Source organism: Miniopterus schreibersii (assembly GCF_964146895.1).
Source record: "Miniopterus schreibersii genome assembly, chromosome: 19".
In the NCBI taxonomy this organism is placed as follows: domain Eukaryota; kingdom Metazoa; phylum Chordata; class Mammalia; order Chiroptera; family Miniopteridae; genus Miniopterus; species Miniopterus schreibersii.
The window spans coordinates 21425533-21451046 of record NC_138119.1 but is presented as its reverse complement, the minus strand read 5'-3'; the positions used below and the strand labels follow the sequence as shown (position 1 = coordinate 21451046).

The 25514-nt window shown below is 44.6% G+C and overlaps 1 protein-coding gene and 1 pseudogene across 2 annotated transcripts in view; both read right to left on the bottom strand.

The window, feature by feature from the left end:
• RGSL1 (regulator of G protein signaling like 1) overlaps positions 1-25514 on the bottom strand; it is a 73993-nt gene that overhangs the window by 26493 nt on the left and 21986 nt on the right. The window contains exons 4-9 of the mRNA XM_081121547.1: positions 8909-8991; positions 7059-7133; positions 5680-5809; positions 4143-4247; positions 3002-3163; positions 968-1932 (exon numbers count right to left, since the gene is read on the bottom strand). Of these exons, the coding sequence (XP_080977673.1) occupies positions 968-1932; positions 3002-3163; positions 4143-4247; positions 5680-5809; positions 7059-7133; positions 8909-8991 (1520 nt within the window). The remainder of the gene's footprint in view (positions 1-967; positions 1933-3001; positions 3164-4142; positions 4248-5679; positions 5810-7058; positions 7134-8908; positions 8992-25514) is intronic.
• On the bottom strand, positions 15536-16309 carry LOC308549026 (transmembrane epididymal protein 1 pseudogene; annotated as a pseudogene). Its single transcript has one exon. The product of its transcript is annotated as a transmembrane epididymal protein 1 pseudogene (transcript).

Below are 25514 nucleotides of genomic sequence, written 5' to 3'. Positions count from 1 at the left end.
AAGCCTCAAGGAGGTAATGTGCTTTATAAGGTAAATACATTATAATGCACTAAATAAGTTGCTACTTATATCCACTTGCTCCTCCAGATCTTGGCTTGTGCCTTGGGAAATTAACCTGTATGGACCACATCAACAGGCTCCCATGACCTCTGGTTAGACATATCCAGTCAGGAGTCCTGACAGGAGATGGGAAAGCAAGAGTAGAGTGAGTTTGGGGTATCTATTTTCCCTACTCCTTCCCAGCCAGATCACTGTGGACTGGCTACATCCCTCTATTCCTGACAATTACAGCTCCTGTTGAGTGTTCCACTCCATACAGCTCTTTCTCTCCTGGTTCTGGTAACTACTCCGTCTCCTCAACTCTTCAGGCCTAAGAGTGATAAAGGTGCCCACCCCTACTGGCCCTGGAGTATTGCACTATCCTTTGTGATTTCCCTACCCTTGTGCTCACTCCCTTGTAATTAGTCCCTTTTCCTGGATGCTCATCTGTTTCCCAACTGACTCTGCAATTTGTTTTCTCCCAAGATCTTGATACAATAGTCAAGCAATGTGCCTTACTTCCTGTGAGTCTTTAGGATGGTCTCCTGCTTTTATCTAATGTTTTAGGATAAGAATAAACTCTTTTCAATTGGCCATTTTCTTGACGGCTGTTTTAGGAAAGAAAGACCCTGTATTTCAATATATAATGTTTAGAATAGAGTTATTAAAACTTTCCTCAGTGGAACACTCTGAGGTTCATGGCTTTGGGAGAGTCCACATAAGGGAGAATTGAAGAAGGAATACTTTGGAGTTTTGAATGCTTCTTAGGAATTTGTACAGCCTATTCCTAAAAGATTAATCAACTCTTCGATAGGTGCAGGGTTATATGGCTAATTATATCATTAACTTGGTATAGATGACTAGATAGAATTTCAGGTCTTGACCTAATTTTCCAGATACTAACCCATTTCTGTAAGGTGTAACTAACCTGGCAGATCTCTTCCTGGGCTCTGGGTATCCAGGGGTTCATATTCCCAGAAGGCAGCAGCTCCTTCAGACCTTTAATAGTTTGGGATTTGAGTGGTAGGCATGGGCCAATCTGTTCATTCAGGTAGAGCTCACAGATTCGGTTGCCCAGCATGTGCCAAAAGACGCCATTCCCAGTCTTCCTATTACTTATCAGTACACTGAGGAAATGGTGCAGGTCCTGCCAGAGGTCCAGGAGTTGGATCTCCACTTTCAAATTCAGCTTCTTCAGGTGGTCCCGGAAGGGATTCCCTGCATAAGCATCGGCACACAAGGCCCAGTGGGTGTACCCCAAAGAGAGTCTTTGCTTTATGGCATTCTTGATTGTCATATGGGGGGAGTGACGGATGATGGGGGTGGCAGTCCTCAGGTGGGTAGAGAACTTTGTCTCAAAGAGGCCCTCCATGTGGAGGTGGCTCTTGGATTTCTTCTTGTTGGACTTCCTGGCACAGAGGCTATCCTTTTCCAGGGAACTGGTTATTCTCTCCTTTGAAGAGGCCTTTTTCAGGGAAGGCATTTGTATGACCACCTTCTCCTGAGGACAGATCTCCTGGCACGCCATGGAATTGGTGTCTGAGTTGGTATCCAATTCTAGAGACCAAGAGTCATGGTCTATCAAGTGCCACATCTTCAGCTTGGTCTTCCTGCTCGAGTACTGCTTCTGGGAGTGATGGGACTTCTTGACACTCATGTTCAGAGGGAGCCCTCCTACATGGGTACAGCAAATACTGTACAGGCGAGTCTCATATTCTTGCATCAGACCATGACATGATTCCTCCTTAGCTATGATGGTCTTGGCATGGGTGAAAAAGTTGGGAAGCCAATAGCTCTGGAGTTTGAACAGAGCCACTTTCTGCATGTTGCTCAAGATCTCCCTCCTGGTGGTTGACTGGTTGGGATGCCAGATAGAGAGGTTCAGGAGAGACTCTGAAGACAGAGAGATGAATGATGAAAACAATGTGGTGATGGTGAGGTTGTTAAATTTTTCCAAATGTTTTTGAACAGAATTTCATTTGTTCCTCACGTAATCCAGGGGTATGAACAGGTCAAACATGGTGGATACATGTTTAGGTATGTTCAGCATGGTGACCCCTTTCTCTGATTACCTTCCTTCTTCCCCAGATGAATAAGTCATTCTATGGGATTCTTCAAGTTATTTTTTAGACTATTGAATGTTATTGTAAAGAAAAGCAAAAGTCACATGAAAACATGTTTAAGAACGAGAGACATGTAGCTTTGAATGGGATTTCTCAGGGTTAGATCTGACAGGAGAGAGGGCTTTGGACTGAATAATTTGAAGGAGTCTTTACTAGCCCTGATTTTAATCTCATCAATTCTCAATTATCTCTATGAATAAGGAGTAGTGTGAGTAATCCCAAAGAGCAAATCTTCTGGAACACATTTGTGTTTGGGTTAGCAATGCCTCCTCACTAAACAAATAAATAAGTGAATACATAAATAAATAAATAAATAAATAAAGATGAATCTGATGTACTAGAGAAGAGTCTTGCAGACTTTTTCTGTGAAGGGCAGCTAGTAAATAGTTTATAGGTTTTGTGGGCCACCTACAGTCTCTGTTACACACTTGTCCTCTTTAACCCTTTAAAAATATGAAAACATTCTTAGCTCATAGGCCACATGTGCTTCATTTGGCCTGTGGGCTGTAGTTTGTTCTAGAGAATCCCAATTTAAAAAAAAGACAAGTCCTGCAGGCTCAGAAGGTGGAGGAGTTGTGCGATTACCTTGCTCCAATTTCTCTCCACTCCATCCAGCCAACAATCACTGGCAAGTAATATCTCAAGAAGAGGCCCTACAAGCCTAAGGACAATTAGTCTCTCTCATCTCTCTCCTGTTAAGGGTTGGGTTTCCCACCGGCATCACTAATGATGCATAGAAGATGGAAAGAGTGGCAGGGCTGAGGGCTATCAGGCACTGGATTGATTTCTTGGTTTCATTTCTCAAGGATTTCACTTCAGATACACTTTATAGTTCTTACTGATGTTCATGTTGCAGAGCGTCACTACCCGTGAGCCCTCCTGAAGGTGAGTGGCCTTCAGCACAAGGAGGAGAGATAGGTAGTGGTCTCTCAATTCCAGGTCCATCTCATCTATGCTCAGGATCTTCTCAGCAAGGATCCAGAAGTCCATCAGCTCTTCACCTACAGATCAGACAGGAGAGGCACAGAGCTGCACCACAATCTTGCCCCTTCAGCGGTTGCATCTGGGTGTGGCAGCTGATACCCCCACCACCAGCCTGCTCTATTGCTTCCAACATCACCAACATCACTCCTTTGGGTTAAGGCACCATCTCCAGAAATGTCCTAATATGGGGGCACATGGGAGTCATGGGGAGAAGGGACTTAATGGATAGGGATCTTTTGTGACTTCTTATTGTTAGAAAAACTGTCACTTTAGGGAAAACTGCAAGACTCTGAGGATGGATCATGAGACATTTGAGTTTGGTCTAAGAGTAGCCAGCAGAAGGACACTGGGGCCAAAAGGTACCAAAGACTATGTTCCCCATTTCACAACTTTGCCAGGGCTGAAGTCTTTTTGACAAACTGAGCAATAGCCTGTCTAGTGTCTAGTTCTTCCCTCCCTGTTCCCTGGAGATCCAGGATTTCACCCTTAACCTAGGGCTTGTCCATGGACAAAACTTAACGTTACTGAACTGGACTGTCAGCCAGTACAGGCTGTCGGTCTCCCAGACTCACCAAATACTGGATCCGATCAAGCAGAAAGCAGTGCGTCCCAACACTTGCTACAGGGATTTACTTATTTACTTGTTCCTTGTCTGTCTCCCCACCGTCGTGGCAGCTTTATGAAGTGGGGATTTATGGCTCTCATTCTCCTTTGTATACCCACATACCAGCAGAGTGGCTGCCACAGAGTGGTGCTCAATAACCGTTGTTGAATGAATGAATGAATGAATGAACAAATGAATGAGTGAAAGGGACTCTGGTTGTGTTTGCCCTAACCTACACTATGGGTCTCAGTTTTCAAAGACTTTACCCAAACTGCATTATAAATCAATTTTATATTTACCATAGACATACATAACTGTCAGTAAGTGCTCCGGGGCACCCTGGAAGCTGTTAAGAACTTGCAAAGACCCCAGAAAGAACTCCAAAAACCCACCTGCACTGCCTTTGAGGTAGGTACAGAAGCGCCACATCCTTCTGACCCCGCCAATGCATTTCTGGAGTAGCCACTGGTCTGCCTTTTTCCATCTCATCATCTTTGCTGCCAGGAAAAGTCCATGGTGAGAGTGAGTTCTGTCCCTGGCTCCTCTCAGCCTTGCGCATGGTCAGACCCCCATTTGCTCAGTATGAGTGAGGAGAAATGGTGGCCCGTTAGATGAGTTGGGTCCTGATTATGTGGTGCTTTTGAAACTAGGCACCAGACCCTCTAGTGACATGCATCAAGTGACATGCGAGGGCCCACAAGCATGTGTACAATCCAAGATCAAAAACACACTCCAACCAAGGCCCCTTGTCTTCTACAGTCCCCACGTGACAGTGATTCTGCCAATTCAATTTCCCCAGTATGTATATTGTAGGGAAAAGAGTGTATAGCGGTGATTTGTTACAACATTTTACTCAATGGGATTTCCTGAATCTTAACCTTCCCTGGGTGGGACATATTTAGTTTCTTTTGTTTAGTTGAACTGAGAGTAAAGTTACCAATTCAATTCTAAATGGAGATTTTATTCATTCATTTTTTCAACGAATATTTATTACATGTCTACTAAGTACCAAGTGCCATTCTAGGTGTTTGGGATACATCAGCAAACAGAACAAAAATCCCTGCCCTCCAGCTTATAGTCTAGTGAACACGACAGACAATGAACAGTCAGTGTAATAAGTACATTATCTAGAAAAGTTGAAGGTTATAAGCACTATGGGAAAAAACGTAAAGGTAGAGGAGGGTAAATGGAGTTGGGAGTGCTAGGGCAGGGGTTGGATGAGTGGGCATTACGGTCTTCATGGAGTAGGTGAGATCTTCACAGAGATTTGAGGAGACGAGAGAGGGATCCAGTGTGGAAGGGGGGTAAGAGCATTACAGGCAGAGTAAACAGCCAGTGCAAAGCCTTGAAATGGGAATCTGTCCAGTATGCTTGAGGAACTGCAAGGAGGCCAATGTCGTAGAAATGGAGTGGAAGGAGATGAGATCAGAAAGGAAATGAAGCCAGGTCTCTAGGACCTTGAAGGCCATTGTAGGGGCATTGGGTTTCACCTTGAGCAGAGGAAGGACATGATCTGAATTAAATGCTATGAGCAGAAGAACAAGAGCAAAACGAAGGAGTCTAAAATGATTTCAGTGGCCGGGTGAGAAATGATGGTGGCTTAGACCAGGTGGTAGCAATGAAGGTCGTGAGGTATGTTTGATTCTGGATATATTTTAGACAATTTTTGATGTCCTGTGGCCACCACTAACTCTCTCATTTATGGATGCACTAAGACAAATAGCCAAGCCAACTGACTTCTGCTTGTTGATTTAGGTACCAATTTACCAACCTAAGATTTCACCTATTGCCACAACACAAGCTAAGCCACCTGCATGTCTAAGGCTGCAAAGGTGGCCCCTATCTGTACTTCACTGTAGGACTAAAGGCACAGGATTGCTATGTATCCTGGCTTTCCATATTTCTCCACACTTATACCCCCATGCTTACCTCCTTCTTGGGAATTAATGAAACTGATGAGCTCTTGACAGAGAATGTAATGGAAACACAAGTTGGTTTTACAGAAGAAAGGTAACCGGTATTTTCCCAACCAGGTCAATAATCCTTTGTACTTTGGAATCTAGAGTCCAGACAAAATAGGAACAGAAAAGAGAAATGGAACTGAACTGTTAAGAAATGCAGCTTAGCAAAGGGCAACACATAACCTCACACTTGCTGTATCTGGCCCAGAGGAGAGACGTGTTGATTAAAAATAGAACCGAAGGGGACTGGAGACTTGGACTGAGGCTCCCAAAGGAGTGAATGAGTTGGTTGGCAAGAAAAGCCTTGATCTTTCATCAAAAAATCTTCCTTATCCCTGAGTGAAGTTGTTTTAAAAAAAGATCTAAGTCCTGCTTGATAGGAGAGAAGCAGAAGAGACTTTGGTCTGTGGCGTTTGGGTCATAACTCTATTCAATGTGCTTCTTTGTAAGCACATTTATAATTTTTTGCAGGCTCCCAGCCCATATCAACTGCACAACGTATACAAAAACACACAGAGACTCACACATAACATCATTTAGAGTCCAGGATGGACCCCTGAGAGACTGGACCACCAGAGAAGGGAGGAAAAAACTAAAAGTTTTAAGTTTTGGAATTCTCCATGAACACCACATGCAAGAATCAGAGTAGAGTGTCCTAACTCTCCAGGTCCTGGAGGAAAACAAAACCTTGCTGTGAGCAGGGCTTAGCGGGATCTTTCTGATCCCACCTGCTGCTGGTAGGGCATGTGGAAGCCATGGGTAAGTCTAACATCAACCTAGTGGAAAAGGGTAACAGGAAGGGGGAGAAAGACAAGAGAAAGCTAATAGACGAAGACCAGGAAAAAGGGCATGAGGAAGGAAGAGTGAGACAATCTCTGGAGGAGAGTGGTGGAGTAGTCATCAGGCATTGCAGAGTGGCATCTTACCTTGAGCTACACCTTATAGTGCAAATAGTTGCCATGTGGCCCATGGGCTGTGACCTCCTGTCCCTCACCCATGGCAGGCACTGCCAATCAATTCCCAGACTCCTTCTGGTTTAGGTGTGGCCTCAGAGTTCTTCTCAGCACAGTGCTTCAAGCACCTACTACCCAACAGTCACAGTGAGCACGAGAGATAACTCCCACTTGCTAACCAAGGATTAGAATAGAAAGGAAAGGGCTCACCAGCGCCTCTTGCCCAAGTGGTAAGAATGCACAGAGGAGAAATGTCTATTTAGCTTGATACTGTTTGCTCTACTCACCTGCTTTATGGTTTCTCCCTCTCCCTCTCCCAACCACGCTTCCAATTCAGCTCCCTCTTTCCCCCGCATCCCAAGACCTCGGCCATTGAAGAAAGACCCTTACTCACCAAGTCATGAGGTATTTCTGGCCACAAGCTCCACTCTGCATTTTCAACTGTGTAAAATGGTGTCTGGCCAAAGACCTGCAAAAGAAAGCTAGGAAACAGCCAAAGAGGTAGAGCTCCTCTTCATGAACATGTCATGGTCCATCTGTAGCCACAGGGGAAAAGAGGTTCCATTGTTTTCCTATTTCAGGGAACATTAATTCTTGAATGTGCTCCACCGAATCAACTTGTCTTGCACAAAAATACCTAAAGTAGACTAAATTACAAGATGTGTTCATCTTTTGGCTCAGCCCTGCCTCAGCCTGGGAGTTATCTCACCTGTGTGCAAAGGCCAAAGCCCATGATGTTAAAAGGTGTTGACTTTTGTATATCTTGTATATTCATTGGCTAAAGCAAAGACCTAAACCCTTTCATGAAGAGAAATGGCTTTGGATTTGCCTAAACTCTTGAGCTGGAGAAAGTAGAGAGGACCAAATATATGAAAATTAGGGGGCATTAAGAGTGTCCAAAATTGATAAGTAATTCTAGCCCACTGTTCTCTTTTGTCATGGAGCAGGGACTATGACCTAGGCAACCAGATCTGAGACAGATGGGAAAGGGCTTCTCACCATAGGCACCAAAAATGTCTCAAAGTGTCACAAAGTATATTTGACAGAGGGCATTCTGTCTGTAATGCCTGCTGTTCCTTGGTGCCTTAACTCACCCCATTCTGTCTGTAATGCCTTCGTGTCCCTTGCTACTCAACCCCTCAGTCTTTTCCTTCTACTTCTTTATCCATCACCCTCTCCCCAATTCTCAAATACCTCGTCTTCCTTCGAGACTTGGCTTGTGTCACCTCTTCACTGAAGCTTTTCCTGACTCTTCCAGGTAGGCGTGGCCTCTCTCTTCTTGTACCCCACTACCTCCTAGAAACTTCTACCATGTCGCTCACCTTAAATTACTCACATTAGATGGAAGTCCTTGAGGACAGAGGTGATATCATTAATTATCTATGTCCCAGTGCTAAGCCTCGTGAGTGGCACAAAGTGACCACCCAAGAAGTGTTTGTGGGATAACACAGTGTTTTTTCCCTGTTATATAAAATCTCACCTTTTAGTGGGTGGCATTCACAGGAAAGGGTGTACTGAGGTGAGCCATGATTTTTATAAGGCACCCGTGTTAGGATGTAACCAAAGATGTCAACCAAAAGAGATGTGAAACTAGGCTAGGGTTGGGTTTAAGAATATTTTGACATTTGGCATTCATTTTAGTTGCATAGATTGAGAAAATATATAGGTTCGGTTCCTGTGAACAACTCAGTCATTTTTGTGTGCTGAACACCTGGTGAGGGGAGTGGAGCACAATGAATAACCCACAGTCCTTGTCCTGCAGGAAGTCACAACCTCACCATCCAGTGGGGGAGACCCACATGTAAAGCACAGAGTTGCAAAGTGCTAAGGGGCACAGAGGCAGGCAAATATAAGTCCCATTGGAAGAACCTAGGAATTCCTTAAGGAGGCCAGGATTTAAGCAGAGATTTGAAAAATGGTGAAGACTTTGGTAGGTGGAACTACGGAAACTAACGGAGCCCAGGAGAGGTGCAGAGGAGGGAGAATGCCAGGTGGGCTCCTGAGGGTAGACCACTGGGTACCAGCAGAGGGTGTGATGGGCAGGCAAAGGCAATTAAGGAGGCTGGGGATTTGGAATTTGATTATGGATTTTAGAGGAAATTCGAATTCATATTTACTTGCTCAAATTGAAATAGTTTTGATTTGGGAAGTTTATTTTTTTTTAAAAGGCACACAAGCTCAGTGAGATTCACTGCTTGTCTGTTGATGAAACCTGTGTATTTAAGTCTGAGTGAGAACACTTACCGGGAGAGAAAGAAACGTGTTGAAAAAATCGGCAAAGATTTCATTCTCCAGCAGAATTACAAGATTTGTAGAACCGATTATCTCTATATGGGGAGGAAAAGCACACCCTCATGAGCCAGGATTGCACTCAGAATGGGAAAAGAAAGCAACTGAATAGGGCATTTCACATGGCCAAACCTCAGGTAACCATGGCATGTGGGGTCATCTAACTCAATGTCTCCCCATTTTCAGGACTCTCCTCTGCACTATCATTCGGCTTCACCACCCCCAGCTGTGGGGGGCTTGCTACCTCACAGGGCTGCCACTCCATTTATGAAAAGAGAAAATGGTTAGGAAGGCTCTTCCTACTATGAACTGCCTTCCTTTATCTTCTTTCCACATACAGAAATTCTGCCCTCTGAAGTATCACAGAATTCATCCCATCTTAAGTGGGACAGTGCTCCCAAGTTTATGAAGCTATCACTGCCTTCTGCTTATCTCCAACCCCACTGGCTAGTCACTAAGCAAATCTTCAACTGTCCCTTGCATGGCCCCCTTGCCATCTGGTTCCTCTTTTGTTGGCTAGAGTGTCACCCACAACTCTGCACTCTTACCAGGGAAGAGCATAAACAACTGTTGCCCATATTGTATGTTGTATTAGTGTGGCTGGAGGTGGAGTTAGCTTTGGTGCTCTCTCATTACACTATCAACTCCACCATCCTTTATTTATCCAGTCACTTTTCAGAAACCAAGGGCAGGAATCTACATTTATTCCAGTCAAATCACAACTTGTTGGGTTGGGCCCAACATTAAACCCAACAAGAGCTTTTCTGAATATTGATCTGGTTGTACAAAGTGTTTTGATTCCCCTCAGGCTTGACAGGCTTGATTGTTGCATTGTCCAAATTCATCTGAGGAGATGAGTGTTTACTGTCACAAAGTCAAGCATGGAGACTACAGGTGGTCTTTTTATAAGCATTCCCTGAGTTATTTATTTTGTGCCAGGTGGATAATTCCAAAATCTGTGTTTTCAGTTCAGATTTCTTTCCTTAGCTCTGGTTATAAATGCTCAGTGAGCAATGGGACATCTCTACATAGATATCCACCAGCAGTTTCATCTCAATATTTTCAAAGTTGATCTGACCTTTTATTTCTTTCCCACCTGCTTCTTTTCCTGTATTCCTGATCTCCATTACCAGAAACACAACTCACCAATAATCTAAACCAGAAACCTTAAAATCACCTTTGTTTCTTCTCTTGCTCTCTGTTCCCCCATCCCCAAACACTCCCACATGCAATTGAGGGCCATGCCACGTGGTTTCTCCTACATATCCCTGGAACCTGTCCTCTCTTCTCCATCCATAAAGTCACCCCCTTATGTCAAGCCCCTATATCTCTCAGACTGCTGCATCAGTTTCTGAAAATGGACTCCCTAGCTATGGTCTCTTTCCTTTCCAAGCACTCTCCACACACTGCCACCACAATCTTTTTATGTTATTATTGTTAAAAACCCTTCAAAGACTCCTCAATGTGCCACAAAGTAAAGTTTAAACTCCTTAGTACAGTATCTGAGGCTTCACCAGATCTGGCTTTTAGGTTCCCTCCCAGTCTCATCTCCCACCACCCCTTAAAATTAAATCCCTTGGACTTCTGCTCAATGATCTGCTTTTCTGTATAATTCCTCCCACCACTTCTTGCGTGTATCCTCATATGTTCAATTAGACTTTCTTTCCCACAGATATTATAAAAGAGGAAGTAAACAATATCTACATGGAAAGAAGCTATTAAAGGCTTTCAACACCCATGTTGCCTCCTGTTGACCAACCAAGACATTCTTTGTTACATATGCTCTGTACTCTCACTTCCAACCTCCATATCTTTGTTCGTGCATTCCCATTGCCTGAAATGTCCTATCAGCCCAAGTCTGCTTCACACATTTCTAGTCATCTATCAAGAACTGGTCTACATAGCATCTTCATGGTGAACCAAGCATGGTAGAATCTACTACAAAGGTAAAATTGATTGCCCCTGTCCTGCACTATCATGTACATCCTCCCATCATTACAATGAACAAGTCATTGCTTTCACCCATTGATGTATCTGTCTTCCTCACTAGACTGAACACTATGAGAATAGGGACCTTGCCTCTCCACCTTTCTTCCCATAGGCATTTAAAAGGTTTGCACGATGTCTGAGTTCTGTAAATGCTGAATGAATTGTTCTTTCAAGAGAAGATCTTCAATCTTTTGGACTTTTGTTTGTTTATCAGTCACAAAGCCTGGCATCAATTTGTTTAATGAGATTATTAAGACATTTGAGTACAGGAAAGTGGATTTTGGCAGAAATTTCCCAATTGATTGTTCCATAACTACACACACGGCTGGTGACAAGGGGCTCGACTATGACAGGGCTTGCTATTAACAGAACTGTCTTAATGGGGTTTAGTAATAAGGCTCTCCACAACTTCCCCTTACTCATCCTATGATTTCTTCATGCTTGTTTTTCCATTCTCACCTGTTCTGTCTCCAAACTTCCTAATAAATTGTGAAGGCTTTCAACACTCATCCTACACAATAATAATACTAATTTGGGAATAAAAGAAATCATTGGATAATCCTAAACCTCATACTAGCCTTCTACCTGGAAGAAGTATGACACATGATGGCCTGATTCACATTTTACTTCCTCCCTCTTAGTTGCCTTAGTTGTCATATGAAGGGGGTCCTGGCCTATGCTCAAAGTGTGATGGCATAAGGTGGGGGGTGGAGGTGGGGAATAAGAGCCACATATGGTGTCCCTGAATGACTCAGATCTGTTAATGAGTGGGAAGGTGAGCGATTTTCCTTATTTGGGGGTTCAAAGCCTCAGAGCCCTCCCTCTCAGAGACTCACCAGCATTGCTCATGTTGCCATGCTCTTCCTGCTGCTGTGATTGATTAGGGGCAGAATTAGCCCCATCAACAGAACCTGGCTCTTTGAGAATGCACAGTGACACCCTGTTCTAAGGGGTTCTAGATTCTATAAGTCTTTATGTGACCCAATCTCCTGGATCCCCTTGAATGACTCAGACTCTTCCTATACTCAGGCCTTTGTGTGCATTGACAGGTTCTTTGTCATTGTTGTGCAATTATAGTTTAAGTCCTGAGTTTAAGTTATATCTCTTTAACTTTATGCTTTGGGAAAGCAAGGATCTCTTCATTTATTTCTAATGTGTCTTTTGGATATAATATCCTTCTAGAAATTTAACAGGTATTCAATGAATATGTAATGACTTATCTCCCATATAAGCTGGAAAATTCAACCTAAGATCCAAGTTTTATTTACCATCCTTTCCCCTCCTTCCTAGATAGTTTCCTCTGGTTGGTTGTGGGTTACATCACTTTCCATTGGCTTTGAAAAGGGAGACGATAAACATTAGCTAAATGCCTTCCATGAAGAAGTTAGACTTGGGGTTTATACTTTGTCTTCATTCAATTCTCAGCCTTATAAAGTAGAGATTAATTCAAAAGAAAATTCTCAAATTTCCATAAAACAATTTCATGTGCCTCTTCCTTGGCCACCCTTCCTAAGGGGCAGAAACTCAATATTTTTCTCTGAAACCACTGGGCCATGAAATCCCATCACTGGAACTGCAATGCCAAGTTAGGTGTCTTAGTACAAGAACTTACAAGACCTCAGAATGCCTGCCTGAACTCCTCAAACAAACTCCTACTTATCCTTCAAAACCAAGATCAGAATTAAACTGCCATTTCATCTATGCTACTGTACCAGATTCTTTATTTACACATTCACCAATTATTTATTGCATGCTTATTATGTGGTAAGCTAAAAAAGAGCATTTTGATGATTTTCATAAGATTGCTCAAAAGTAGCCATTTTAGCTGAAGGGATATGTTGACACTGTTGTGTTTTTGAGATACACACATATGTATATATCTATGTATGTATAGATATCTATATATGTATTTATGTTTATAGATCTATAAATATAATCTGTATCTGTTGATTAAAACTGTATTTATTCATGTCCACACATCTAAGTTTAACAGGAAACAAAAAGGCCTTCATTATATTAATGGATTCTTGGATAACACTTGTTTCTGTATTTTTCTCCCCTCTTTCATTTCTATTAAATGGATAGTTCAATACCAAATGGTGAGCAAGTGCCTTTATGGGCTCATGTAAAGATAGTGCCCTCTGGTGGATGATGGTGAAGATGACACCTTTCTCTCCAAAGCCCTATTTGGTTTTTTTGGTTTTGTTCTTCCCCAAATTTATCTTCAGTTGGTTGTACATTTCAGTTTAGGATCACTGTCAATGTGCTCATACATACTGTGCTATAGGAATACAGAAAGGCCCTTATCATCCAAACAGGAAGTCTGTCCATTCCACCATTATATCAGGTCCCATTAATAATCCTTCATGGCTCTGTAGGCCCCTGCTAATATTTATTATTTTACTTGAAAGATACATATTGTGAGACATAATATTTCTAGGCATTAATTTACTACAAAAATGAGCTCATCAGTATCTAACAGGACCTCAAAAGTCCTCAGAAATGGGATAGATTTGTCAACTAGTAGCTTTAGTATCTCTTCAACGTTTACCTTTCCACAGTGATAATATCTTGAAATATCAATACATGGGCTTTGTTTTTCTCTCCTTGTATATAACTTCCCCTAATTAGTGAAAGATATTGCCTCAAGATGAGGTCTGATTATAACAGCAAAAAAGTATCACTTTTTAGGTTAAAATATGCTCTTAATATCAAAAAGAGGAGGCCTGCTTGGCTGATGTCGCTCAGCGGTTGAGCAATGACCTAGGATCCAGGAGGTCGTGGTTCGATTTCCCATCAGGGTGCATGCCTGGGTTGCGGGCTCGATCCCCAATGGGGGGAGTGCAGGAGGCAGCTGATCAATGACTCTCTCATCATTGATGTTTCTATCTCTCTCTCTCCCTCTCCCTTCCTCTCTCTGAAATCAATAAAACATATATATATAAAAGAGAGATAAAATCTCAGTTTAAAAAAAATGAGGCCCAAACAAAGTAGGAAACAGAGTTTTACCATATTACTAGGAAAGAATATAGCAGATTCCCTGCCATCCCAACTTCAGGTCACTAGAGGAGGTTCAACTAGGCTACAGGAAGGAGAAGCTGCAAGGATGGGCAAGGCCTGGAAAGATCCCCAAGCTTGTGGGGGAGAAACAAGGAGATGGGACCAGAGGGATCAACCAGGAACACAGCAGAACCTACAGAGGAAATTGCTGAGCTCCACTGGTCGTCAGGACCAAGAAGAAGCGCAGAAGCTGAATGAAGGCTTGGAACTCCACAGGCCTGGAAGCCTGGAGAAATCTGGACTACCTTGCCAGGGTGGGAACCTGAGGAATATTTGACAGATGCTCCATCTCCTGGGGACAGCAAGGACAGAAGCAGAATGGTGACATAAAGACACTGTTTTGCAAGTCCCCAATAATTTAACTCTACTCTTCAGCATTCCAACCCTCCTTGACACTTAGCTATGGCATTATGTGACATAGCAAAGTGACTAGCTACCTTAAGCTAGTTACTTTGAATTTTATATTATCATTTATAAACCAACCTGATAGGGTAGTTGTAGGATTAAAAAGTATGTGAAATAAACAAGCCATTGGATTGTATTATACATGAAAACTAAAAAGAAGTGGGCCCAGTGAGTCTACTACTTGGAAATTGATTGAAGTTTGTACAGGGCAAAGGGCTGGTCTGCACAGATAGGAATATCTTACAGACTACATTTGGGAAAACAGACAGAGAAATCCTGGAAGCAAATGAGCCCTTTGAGCCTCACTGGGTGCCGGGTGTTACTCGGTTCTGCTAGACCCTGCAGAGGACATTGACTCTAAGGATCATGGTGATGCTATCACGGTATCACATAGGTCCAAAAATCACCAAAATGTATACATTAAATATGTGTGGTTTTTAAAATATTAAGTATACTTCAATAAAGCTGAAAAAAAAGTATCTGACTTTCCTTTTGACAAATTATAATCAAAACAAAGAACTCAGTAACAATTCTAAGAGTTCTGTATATTCAAAATGGCAGTTTCAATTTAGTATAAGTATTAAAGAGGCCCAGAAAGAGGAGGGCTGAGGGGATGGTTATTATGAGAGGCAAATTATTATGATGTAATACAGTATGTAAATTATTGTGATGTACTAAATGTGACTAGTTGGTATTCTATGTGGTGGGTGAGGGGCATTTATTCAGACCCAAAGGCGGGATTTAGTACATTTACTTTTACATTCTCCTGGAGCCGAGTAAGGAGTGCAGAGGGGAGCAGGGTGAGCAGACGGCCTTGGCTGGAGTTGAGGAGAGTGAGGGGAGGTAGGGGAAATACTAGGGGAGCTGAGAGTGAAGGCCATAGTCACGTGCCTCTTGTGTGTCATTCACCTTCCCTCCGCACACTGCTCAGCAAATGAGACAGAGAGAAGCCAGAAGGCACGAAGGGGGCATGCCTGTCCTAGCAGAGTCTGCTGCATCGGGTGGGACCTCTGAAGGAAGGACGCCTGGTCCTCCTCTCTGCCAGCTCCACTTCCCTCAGTTTCTCAGCCAGGTGTTCCAGAACGTGCAGGTGACAGGAACCATTCTGGGTTCTCTCAGGTTCAGACATCAACAGATGTAACAATACCACCAAAAGGAGAAGCCATAGATCCAGATCATCAAAATGGCAATGAAAACCACATGCCAACAGAAGAAGGTGGTGACAAATAGAATGTCGTTTTTGTCATCGTCCATCCACTTATAGCCTGAGATTGGCTTGTACAGCATAAAGCCGAGCTGTATCAGCCAAGAGCCAATGATCATATACAGAAAGGCCTTCATCACCCAGAGCTGCAGCACGTTGGGAGCCCAGAGCTCCGCAATGACCACGAGCATCAGCAGGAAGATGGCCTGGGTGAGCAGGATGTGAGCCCGCAGCTCCACTCCATCTAGGTCCTGTATGTGAGACACCATCATGGGCGCAAGCAGAAACACGCTCAGGGCTTGGGCACCTTGCTCCAGAGCAGCACACCTCTGGGGCAGCAGGTTCTGGCTCACCACATCCACACACCCGCTCAGGAAGAAGGACATATACATAGTGAGGTGCTGCCATGGCTTGCGGTACAAAAAATTCTTCTGATGATACATGTTGGTGATAAGTACAAACTGTAGAGGAATGCTATGCAGCTCTTGGGCTACTAAAATGCAGGTGCTCAGTATCTTCACCAACCCAACATAGTATACTTGCCGCAGCTTGGCCCATCTCCCTTTGCTCCAAGGACGGCTTGGCAGACACTGAACGGGGCAGTTGCATATCAAGGCCCTGAAAGCGAGTCGTGCGTAATAAAGTCCATAGAAGAAGAAACACAGCCCTGGGTACAGATGACCCTCAAAGTTTCCCATAGAACTGAAGGCAGGTCAGACCAAAGGCAGAGGCGAGAGGCTCGGCAATGACCTACCTCCTTAGGCTGTAGAGTGTGGAGAGAGCTTCCTGAAGTAGACTTATATCCTCTATCCAGCTCACTGCATCCACATTCAGAAGGGAAATGGTTTTGGAGGAAACCCAAACTTATGGTGGGGTGGGTGTGATGGTTTCCGTCGGTCTTCTGCTCTGGTTCATTGATAACTAACCAACCATTGCCAAACAATGATATAAGCATATTCTCCAGCACAATGCTTGGGCATCTGCCCTTCTCAGAGACTATGCTATGAGGCCCTCTTGCGCCTCCTCCCACTCGTCCTTGATGTCAATGCCACCTTCCTTACTTCCCTCCCAAATTCACAGAACGTGAGGAAGTGCTCAGAGGAAGCACGGAAAACACACACTGTACATCACATCCCTTAAGAGGCCTCTCATATAACCTCATACAAACACTAAGTACAAATGGATTCCCCTGGGTATAGAGTCTTGAGAGCTGCAAGTAAACACACTTAGTGCCCAATTACTTGAGAATTGCCAAGAAAATACTCACTCCTGAGAAGCCCAGATTAAACATTGTTTCTAGGTAAATCTATAGGATTTACATTTGAATCAGTGGATTTAGTAAAGTAGATTACCTGCACCAATATGGGTGGGTTTCATCCAATCTGTTGAGGGCCTGAATAGAACAAAAGTCAGAGAAGGAAATTTGCCCCTTTTTTCCCACCTGTCTACTGAGCTGGGACATAGGACTTCTCCTGCCCTTGCACTGGGATTTATACCATCAGCACCCCTGGTTCTCGGGTCTTTAGACTCAGGCTGCAATGACACCAGCAGGTCTCCAGCTGGAGAGAACAGATGGTGGGACTTCTCTGTCTCCATAACCACATGAGCCACTTCCTCATAATAAATCTGCTTTACATAGATCTATTCGCTCTGTTCCTCTACAGAACTCTGACTAATACAAACATGGAACCTCAAATATATAACGTTAACTGAAAGAAGAATGTCGAAGTTCAAAAACACAAAACTGAACGATGGGAACACATATGTGGAACTATAAATAAAGTTCAGACAAATAGTTACCTGGACACCATCTTTCTGCCCTCACCAGCCCACAGATTCACCCAGCAGTGTGGGGCGACATTTTTACAAAAGCAGAACCCAGCAATGTTTGCCAAGAAAGGCTGGCATGCAGGAGGAAAAGAGGGCAAGGGAGGGAAGAGGCTCAGAAAGGGATCAATAGGGCAGGAAGAAGGAAGGAAAGGTGGAGGGGAGAGAGATTGAGAAGGTTGAGAGAGAACACGGAGATCTCAGCAGAAAGAAGACAGAAGACAAAGAGGGTGAGAGCAGTGCAGGCCCTGAGATGGAAGAGGCAAGGAAAGGGGAAAGCAAAGGACCCAGATGAGTAAAAATTCCTCCTTGTCTGGGTCCCAGGAGGCGTTATCAGTCATTGATTGAGAAAATGAGGAGTCCGATCTGTGTTTGAGACCTAGTTTGCCATTTGCTAGGTGGATGTTTCAAGACGAGGTGCTTACCTCCTCTAAGACGCATTCTCCTCAGAGATAAGTGTGGAGTTGCGGGATTCCATAAAATGTTGTATTTTAAAGCAGGTTATAAATATAAATTACTTAAGTTGGTCATCTTAGGGCTGGAGGAGACCATAGGGCCTATCTGAAACTGAAGTCCAGAGAGAAGTGAGTCACAGGATGTCATATGGTTAGTGGCTTAGTCGGTAGCAAAGCATATGCTGAGACAGTCACAAGCTGGCTGTCCACGAGAACCCCAGCTCAGCATGAGGCAAACGTGTGAGTGGGCCAAGGCTGTGAGCCCCCTTCACAGCTGGCCCCTAGGCTGATGGGGCCCCCGGACTGCAGGAGCACCCAGCTTTCTGGCCCGCCCACTGGCTGGATCTCGAACTGTCCCACTCTGCTCAATGCCTCAGTGGTAGTGAGAAGAGGCCAAATGAGGGTTCCCCAGAATTGGGAGACAAGCAGAGTCATCATCAAATAAAATAGTCTCTGCAGAAGTCTCCCACACTAAGAGATACTAGTTGCCACACACACGCCACCTGCCATTAAAATGCCCACTTCGATGTATCCTCAAGACTAGATGCTGCTGGAAAGAGCTGTGAGCAAATCAGTTATTTTGAAGCTGGGCTTCCTGGTGGAAGGATGTGTTGGCTGAAAGGGGAATGGCTGGTCTATATGGAGTCCAGAAACACAAACTTTATCCGTCTTTCTCCAGTGCTAACCAAGGAGAAAGACCATTGGGAGAAAATAAGTTCTCTATTATAGAATTGAAATCCTTTTGTAACAGGGACAATTTCTCAAGTTTTTCCTTTACCTGCTTTATTTTTCCCACACTTTCATTGGTCATCTGTGCTCTGAGTCAATGTTCTGAGCTGAGTTATCCCTAGCTCCTTTGATCCCAGGGAAAGGGGCGGGGGTGGAGCACTGGTTGGAGAGCATTGATGGCTGGTGGGGGGTTTCTCATTAGCATTCATGAGTTATTCAGTCACTGGAAAGACATGTCCTTTAACATTAATGAATAAATTGGCCTTCTGGTTTATGTATTAGTGCCAATCAGTCCTTCAGAACCCAAACAGTCTGATAAAATTGAGTTTCTGGATCTGTAAAGCTGAGGTCTTGGTCCAACTCAGGATTTATCCTGCCTTCCTGTGAGCCCCAAGTCCTACACCACCTCACTTTCTGCTGTACCAGCTACAACAGTTTCCTAATACTGGTCAACAACTTGGGGGTGGGGAGCAGATGAGAGAAGGTAGGAGCATTCAGGTATGGAAAATGGTGTTATCAAAGTTGTGAATGTGGTGTGTGGGGTAGGTGAGGGTGAGGGTAGGCCATGTGCAGAGCCAGCCTAGCCTAGAACAGACTGGAAAAAAATCTTTCAAGAACTTCCAAATCTCACCCTGAGATGCACAGTGCCATTCAGCCCATAGGTGCTATGCCCTCCTCTGCATTGACCTAGATGGTACCCTTTTACCAGCCCTCCACACTAGATACTAATCAGTGCTTGGACAGGGAGAGGCCTCTTCCCAGCACCTGGCCCTTAGCGACCCTTCAGGGATGATGTTTACAGTCAACAAAGGGTGCAGAGTTTCAGTTGCATGCCAGGCCACCTGGTCCCTGGCAGTAACTCTGCAGAGTGACCTCGGCAAGAAGTGGATGCACAGATTCCCACAAATTCCCATGGATTCCCCGCAGCCCAACTTCTGGGAAGAGGGGTTTTCCCCTTACCCAGGTTGTAAGGGAAGATGACTCTAGAGAAAGTCAAGAAAGTAATGACAAATAAAGGAAAGTGATTGACACAGGAGTCTGAGGCTGTGTTCCAGGCCTGGCCTGGCCTCTAGCTGTGTGACCATGAGGCAGTCTCTGGGCCTCAGCTGTGGAATGAAGAAGATGGACCACATGGCCCACAGGTCCTTTCCAGCCCTGACAGCCTGGGATTCTGGAGACTTCCAGTTTTAGAAAGGTCTGCCATTTTTTCCCCCTTTCAAACTACTTAGATTAAATTATCTTGGAATTCACTTTCAGTGGCAAAATAAAACTTATTCTTGGGGATACAGTCTCCACCCAACTCATAAGGACACCTGGGTTAGACTGTCCATCAGAGTTACATTTATGGTAGGAATATATATATATATATATATATATATATATATATATATAAAACGAAGTAGATATTAAATATCTACTATGCATTTTTCTTGACAACTGAGTTGAGCACCAAAGAAGCAGAAGCTTGGGTTCTGGCCAAAAATGTTCTCATGTATATTTGGAGAAACATGACATACATAAGTAAAGAAGAAAGCTATATATAATTCCATATTAAAGTGTCCTATTAATGATAATTGTTAACATTTCACAGTGCTAAACCCTTTATAGGAATGTGTCATTTATTCTACACAAATCTATCAGGTAATAAATCACTTCGGATGTTTTTGGCTACAAAGAGAAAACTCTGATTCCACTGGCTTAAACAGTAAGAAATTTATTCTCTAACTTAACGAGAACTCCAGAGCTAGTGCAGCCCTAGAGCTGGCTGTACAGTGGCTGAACGAAGTCATCGAGGATCCAGGTTATTTGCAGTTTTTCTCTTTGCCTTTCTCATTAGCCTTGTCCTCAGATTGGCATCCGTCACGGTTTTGAGATCCCGCCACACTTCCAGATACTACATTCCTTACAGAATGTCCAGGGGCAGAAAAGAGAGCTTTGTTTTATATATATAATATATATAAGCTCGGCCTGCTGCGGTCCCTGCAACCGTGGCTGGTGCCCAGACCCACCCCCTCTGACACACAGGAGAGGGAGGGTAACTAGCAAAACAAAGCGCGGGGTTCTTTAGGGAGAAAGAAGAGGCAGGTGGCTGTTAAGAAGGCAAACAATTATTTCCATTTTACAGTTTAAAAAACGGAGGTTTCAGGAATGTAAGTAACTTGCTCAAGGTCACATAGCTTGGCAGAGTTTGTATTCAAAACAGAGCCCATGGCCTGGGGCACATTCCAAGGCAGATCAAAGTCACTTGCTCCCTGCAGCCTCTCCTCCCTTCCTGACCCCCGCCCCAAGCAGTTTCTCCCTGGGGTCAGAGACTTCTTTCCCTCCACATCTGTTAGCTGCTCTCCCGCCTCCTCCAGGGCATGGGCTAGGTTTTATCCATCTTTTTATTTCTCTTTCCCCCCACCCTAACGCCACGCTTGCTTGCTTTTACGATAAACCTCCATCTCCTGTCCTCATTCGCCTGGCGCTTCCTCCTAGATATAAAGCATACTTTCTTTCTTTCACCGCCTTCTTGGCCTCACGACTGCCCAGAACTCAGCCACAGTACCAGGAAATATTCAGAATAAGTAATTCAGACTTTGGACCCTGACAGCCCAGCATTTCATTCCAGCTTTGCCTCTTAAGAGCCATGTGACTTCAGTCAAATGACTGAATCTATATAAGCCTTTGTCTCCTTACCCATAAAATGAGGAAATCCACCACACACGGGGATGGTGAGAACTGAGTGCAATGGAGTTTAGCACAGCCTTCAATAAGTGGGGTTATTGTTTTTAATTAATGAAATAAAATGAAATAATGTAATAAAAATGAAAGCTCACATTTTCACAGCTTCCCAAGCTGTCTCTACATTATCTCGTCCGACCTTCACAACAGCCATGTCAGGCAAAGGAGGCTCCCTCCCTGTGACGGCTGGGGAGACTGAGTCTGAGCGAGGTAAAGAGCCTTGTCTCTTTAGATTCCTCTATTACACTCTGTAGTACATTCTTGGGGGTGCTACTCTCTCACCAGTGTGTCCGCTGACCCTGCTTGTGTGGATTGTCCCTGATATGGGTTGAATTGTGCTCCCCATTCCATATGTTGAAGTCCTAACCTCCAGTGCCTCAGAATGTGACCTTATTTGAAACAGGAGCATTATCGATGTAATTATCTAAGTTAAGATGAGGTCACAGTGGGTGAAGTAGGGTGGGCTCATAATCCAATATGACTGATGTCCTAAAAAGAGGAAATCTGGGCACAGACATAGGGAGAACACCATGTGAAGATGAAGGCAGAGATTTGTGATGCTTCTGGAAGCCAAGGAATGCCAAGGATTTATAGCCAACCAACCACCAGAAGTTTGGAGAGAGGCATAGAACAGACTCCCTTACAGCCTCAGAAGGAACCACCCTGACCCCCTGACCTCAGACTCCTCGCCCCCAGAACTGTGAGACAATAAATTTCTGCTCAAGCCACTCATAAAGGAGACAGACATGATAGAGAGCTCTTGCTGTTGATAAAACAATGATGCCCCTCTCCTCTAGCTTCCGAGGGGGGGGGTGATGGTCCATCTCTGGTGCTGCAGCCCAAGGGGCTACATGGGCTGCCCCAGCCTAGTCCCTGCTCTAGCCAGCAGGGGCTTCAGGAGGCCACTCTAAGCTACCACCACAGTCACTCTCGGCAACTTCAGACACGTCCCCCTTGCATGGGCCCCAGGACCGTATCTCAGACTCCTGATGTCCCCTCTGAGGTCCTGCTCAGAGGAGTGGTTGCATCTACTTCCAGCCAAACCCCAAGTCTCATGCTTGTCTCAACCCCTGGGATTTCCTCCAAGGCCGGGTTGCTGCTGGCTCTTTAGTTTCCTACAGAAAGGGTCCAACCTGACCCCTTCTGCTTCAATAGTTTGTGCACCACCAGGCAGGGTCTGCATTTTCAGGACATAGAGCCCTTTAGCTGTCCACCCTCCTGAGAGATAAGGCAGATCCAAACTTCTGGGACAAAAGGCCTATTGGCCACCCTGGCAGTGTAATTAGGACAATACCTTTCATTCCTGGTCAGACCCTCCCCCATCCTGGGCCATGTTGAATTTCTACGACTGCCCATGTGTGCCTGGCTCAGAATCTTTTCCATGCTGAAGTAGGGCAAGCAAGGCCCTGACACCCATGGAAACATACCTGGTGTCTCCATCATTCAGCCAGCAGTTGATAACCTAATAGAAGGCTACAGTTTTGAGTAAAAATGGGGCCCAAAGTCACTGGTTAACAAACATTTTCATTGCCTACTCATTCCCTCCAGCTACACACCCACCTAACTGCTCTGTGTAAATAGCCCCAGGATCAAAAGATATTGAGGCATAATCTAATAATGGAAAGAATTCAGAAATGGCAATCTCCAGTTAGAGCTTTCCTTATAAACTGGAACACGTGACCAAAATAGGATTGCCAAAGAGTGGACTATAATCTGGGGCTAAGGGGGCTTAGCTAGCTGAACTGTCAAGTTCTTGCCAGAATGTACAGCTGCTTCTCTCCCATAGTTCTCCATTTACCTAGCATTTATCGACTAGCCAGAACTGGATGGCATTTAAAGAAATGAATGGCAGTAACAGACATCCTTCTCATGCAACAAACTCTGTAGCCAGTGAATCCTCACAATAAGCATCATCCCCATTTGATGGATAAGTAATCAAGGTTCAGGGACTTGTCAAAGGTCACATAGCCTGGAGGTGAAAGATTGGAATTTAAATGCAGGCCCAAAGCCTGGTACTTGCCCTCTCAGACCCACACTCACTACTCATTCTCCTGGGTAGCCAGACTGGTCAGAATCTCAATACCATATGTGACCAGATGAATCACCCTAACTCTAAATACCCAGCCAAGTGACCATTTGTCACCCTCATTTGTGGAAACGAAAGAGGGGTTGTTAAGACTTACAGGTCCCTGCGTGAGTTGGGAGAGCTTGCTCTTAATAGCCAGCTAGGAGAGCCATGCCTGGATTTCTGCAGAAAGCCTGTTTTCAAGCCAGCATCCAATGCATAGGCTCAGGAGGACCCCCTCCTCCCTACCCTTCCTTAAGCCCCTAATATGAGTTCCAATTTCCTATTAATCTTTATCCCCAGAATTTTATTCCCAGGATTATCCTCACTCAGGGAAGAAACTGAAGTTGGAGTTAGTATAAAAACATGTGTTTCTCATTAGATTGTCTGGAGCACGAGTTATAACCTGCCTAACTTCAACCCTTGAAATAGAAACACAGCACGTCGTCTGAAGAATAAATTAATGCTATATTCCCATTATGTCCCTGATGGCTCAAGATCTCTGGCTCCCTACTGATTCATCAGACCCAAAATAAATGCCACAGTCTGGCACTCAAGGTCTTCTGTCAGCCTTGTTGCCAGCTGTCTCTATTCAAGTCTGGTTGCTCCCCCAAAAGTTCTGGAACTTGGCAGGCAGGCCGCCCCTCCCCCAACACCTCCCCATCTTGGTGCCTTGGCTCATGCCTGAAACACGCTCTCACCCCTATGCTCCTCCTCTAACGCCGTCATTTAGGACTCAAAAGAAAAGATGCCAATAAGCCCTTCCTGAGCAGTCTCTAGGCCTCTATTTCTTTTTGTTAGCACGTATTCAGTAGACAGACATGTACCGAGCACCCCCATAAGTCATCAAGCCCTTCTTCAACCAACATCTACTGAGCCTTTTTTATGTGCTTGGCTCTGTGCTAAGTGTTTCGCATACCACCCTAACGCTCTGCTTCCCTTTATTAGAAATCTCAAAAAAGTTGTTTATACTCCTGTCTCAACTCCTGTCCTCTCACCCTCTTTTGAGTCAACTGAGGTCACCTCCATGTTGACAATGCCACTCCTCCAGATGGCCACGTTCGACCCCTCCTCTCAGCCCCTTAGACTCCTTCACTCCTCGAGAGGTTCCCCTGGGGGAAGAACCTTTGGAGAAGCTCTGTCCTGCTGCCTTCCACAGGGTTCATACGCAGACCCTGGACACAACAGCCATTGTCTCCTTCGGTGGGCCTGCACCTCCCTCTAATGGGGCCGCCTCTCCCACTCTGCACCAGGCAGGTGCGGCCCCATGAATGCCTCTTGCTGCTGGACTCCCAGGGGAGAGCCAGACACAGCCTCTCCATCCCTCCAGAGAACATGCATCCTGCTTTCCACATAGCACCCTTGAAGCCCGTCTCACCTGGCTCGAGGTGAGGGGAGTGCACCTTCATGCCTCCCATAAGCCAGTGGGGATGGAGAACAGAGAGCACACAGGTACTGACAAGTCTCTTCAAAGAAATCCTCAGTTTCCAATCTCTTGTCAACTGCAACTTCTCCATGGGCTAGAGCTGGGTGATGAACCAAGCACAACTCCAGGCCTTCCCTTTGGAAGTCTTACACAGAAGTTCCAGCCCCCACCCCACCACCACCTTGGAATGACACTGGGGTTTGCCACCAACCCCTTTACTACTAGCCGTTGAAGCCTCTGCTGCTACTCAGAGAGCAAAGGATGAGTTACAGTTAAGATCCTGTTATAAACATTTGTTGAATTGAATACCAAAAATGGAAAATGTCAATATATGGCCCCAAATGAGGTACACCACTCTTGAGACAAGTCCAGAAGACCAACTCTGTTAAGAAAAAAAACCTATTTGATGAATTCTTAAGCTCCTGAGATCTTAAACTTTCTTGGCAAGTTTCTTCTTCAACCAGAAAACTGGTGACGAAGCTAAGATTCTGTCCATGGCTGAGTATTGCTAGAGTCCATACTACTAACCACCTCACCCTGTTGTTTCTTAGGACACCTCGAAATATCCTAGTCTTTCTTAGCAGGAAGAAGACACACTGACCACTAACAGCTGTGTTAGATGGTGCTGCTCTGAATGAGGTAACAGTGATTTTTATTAACTTTCACATATAAAAATT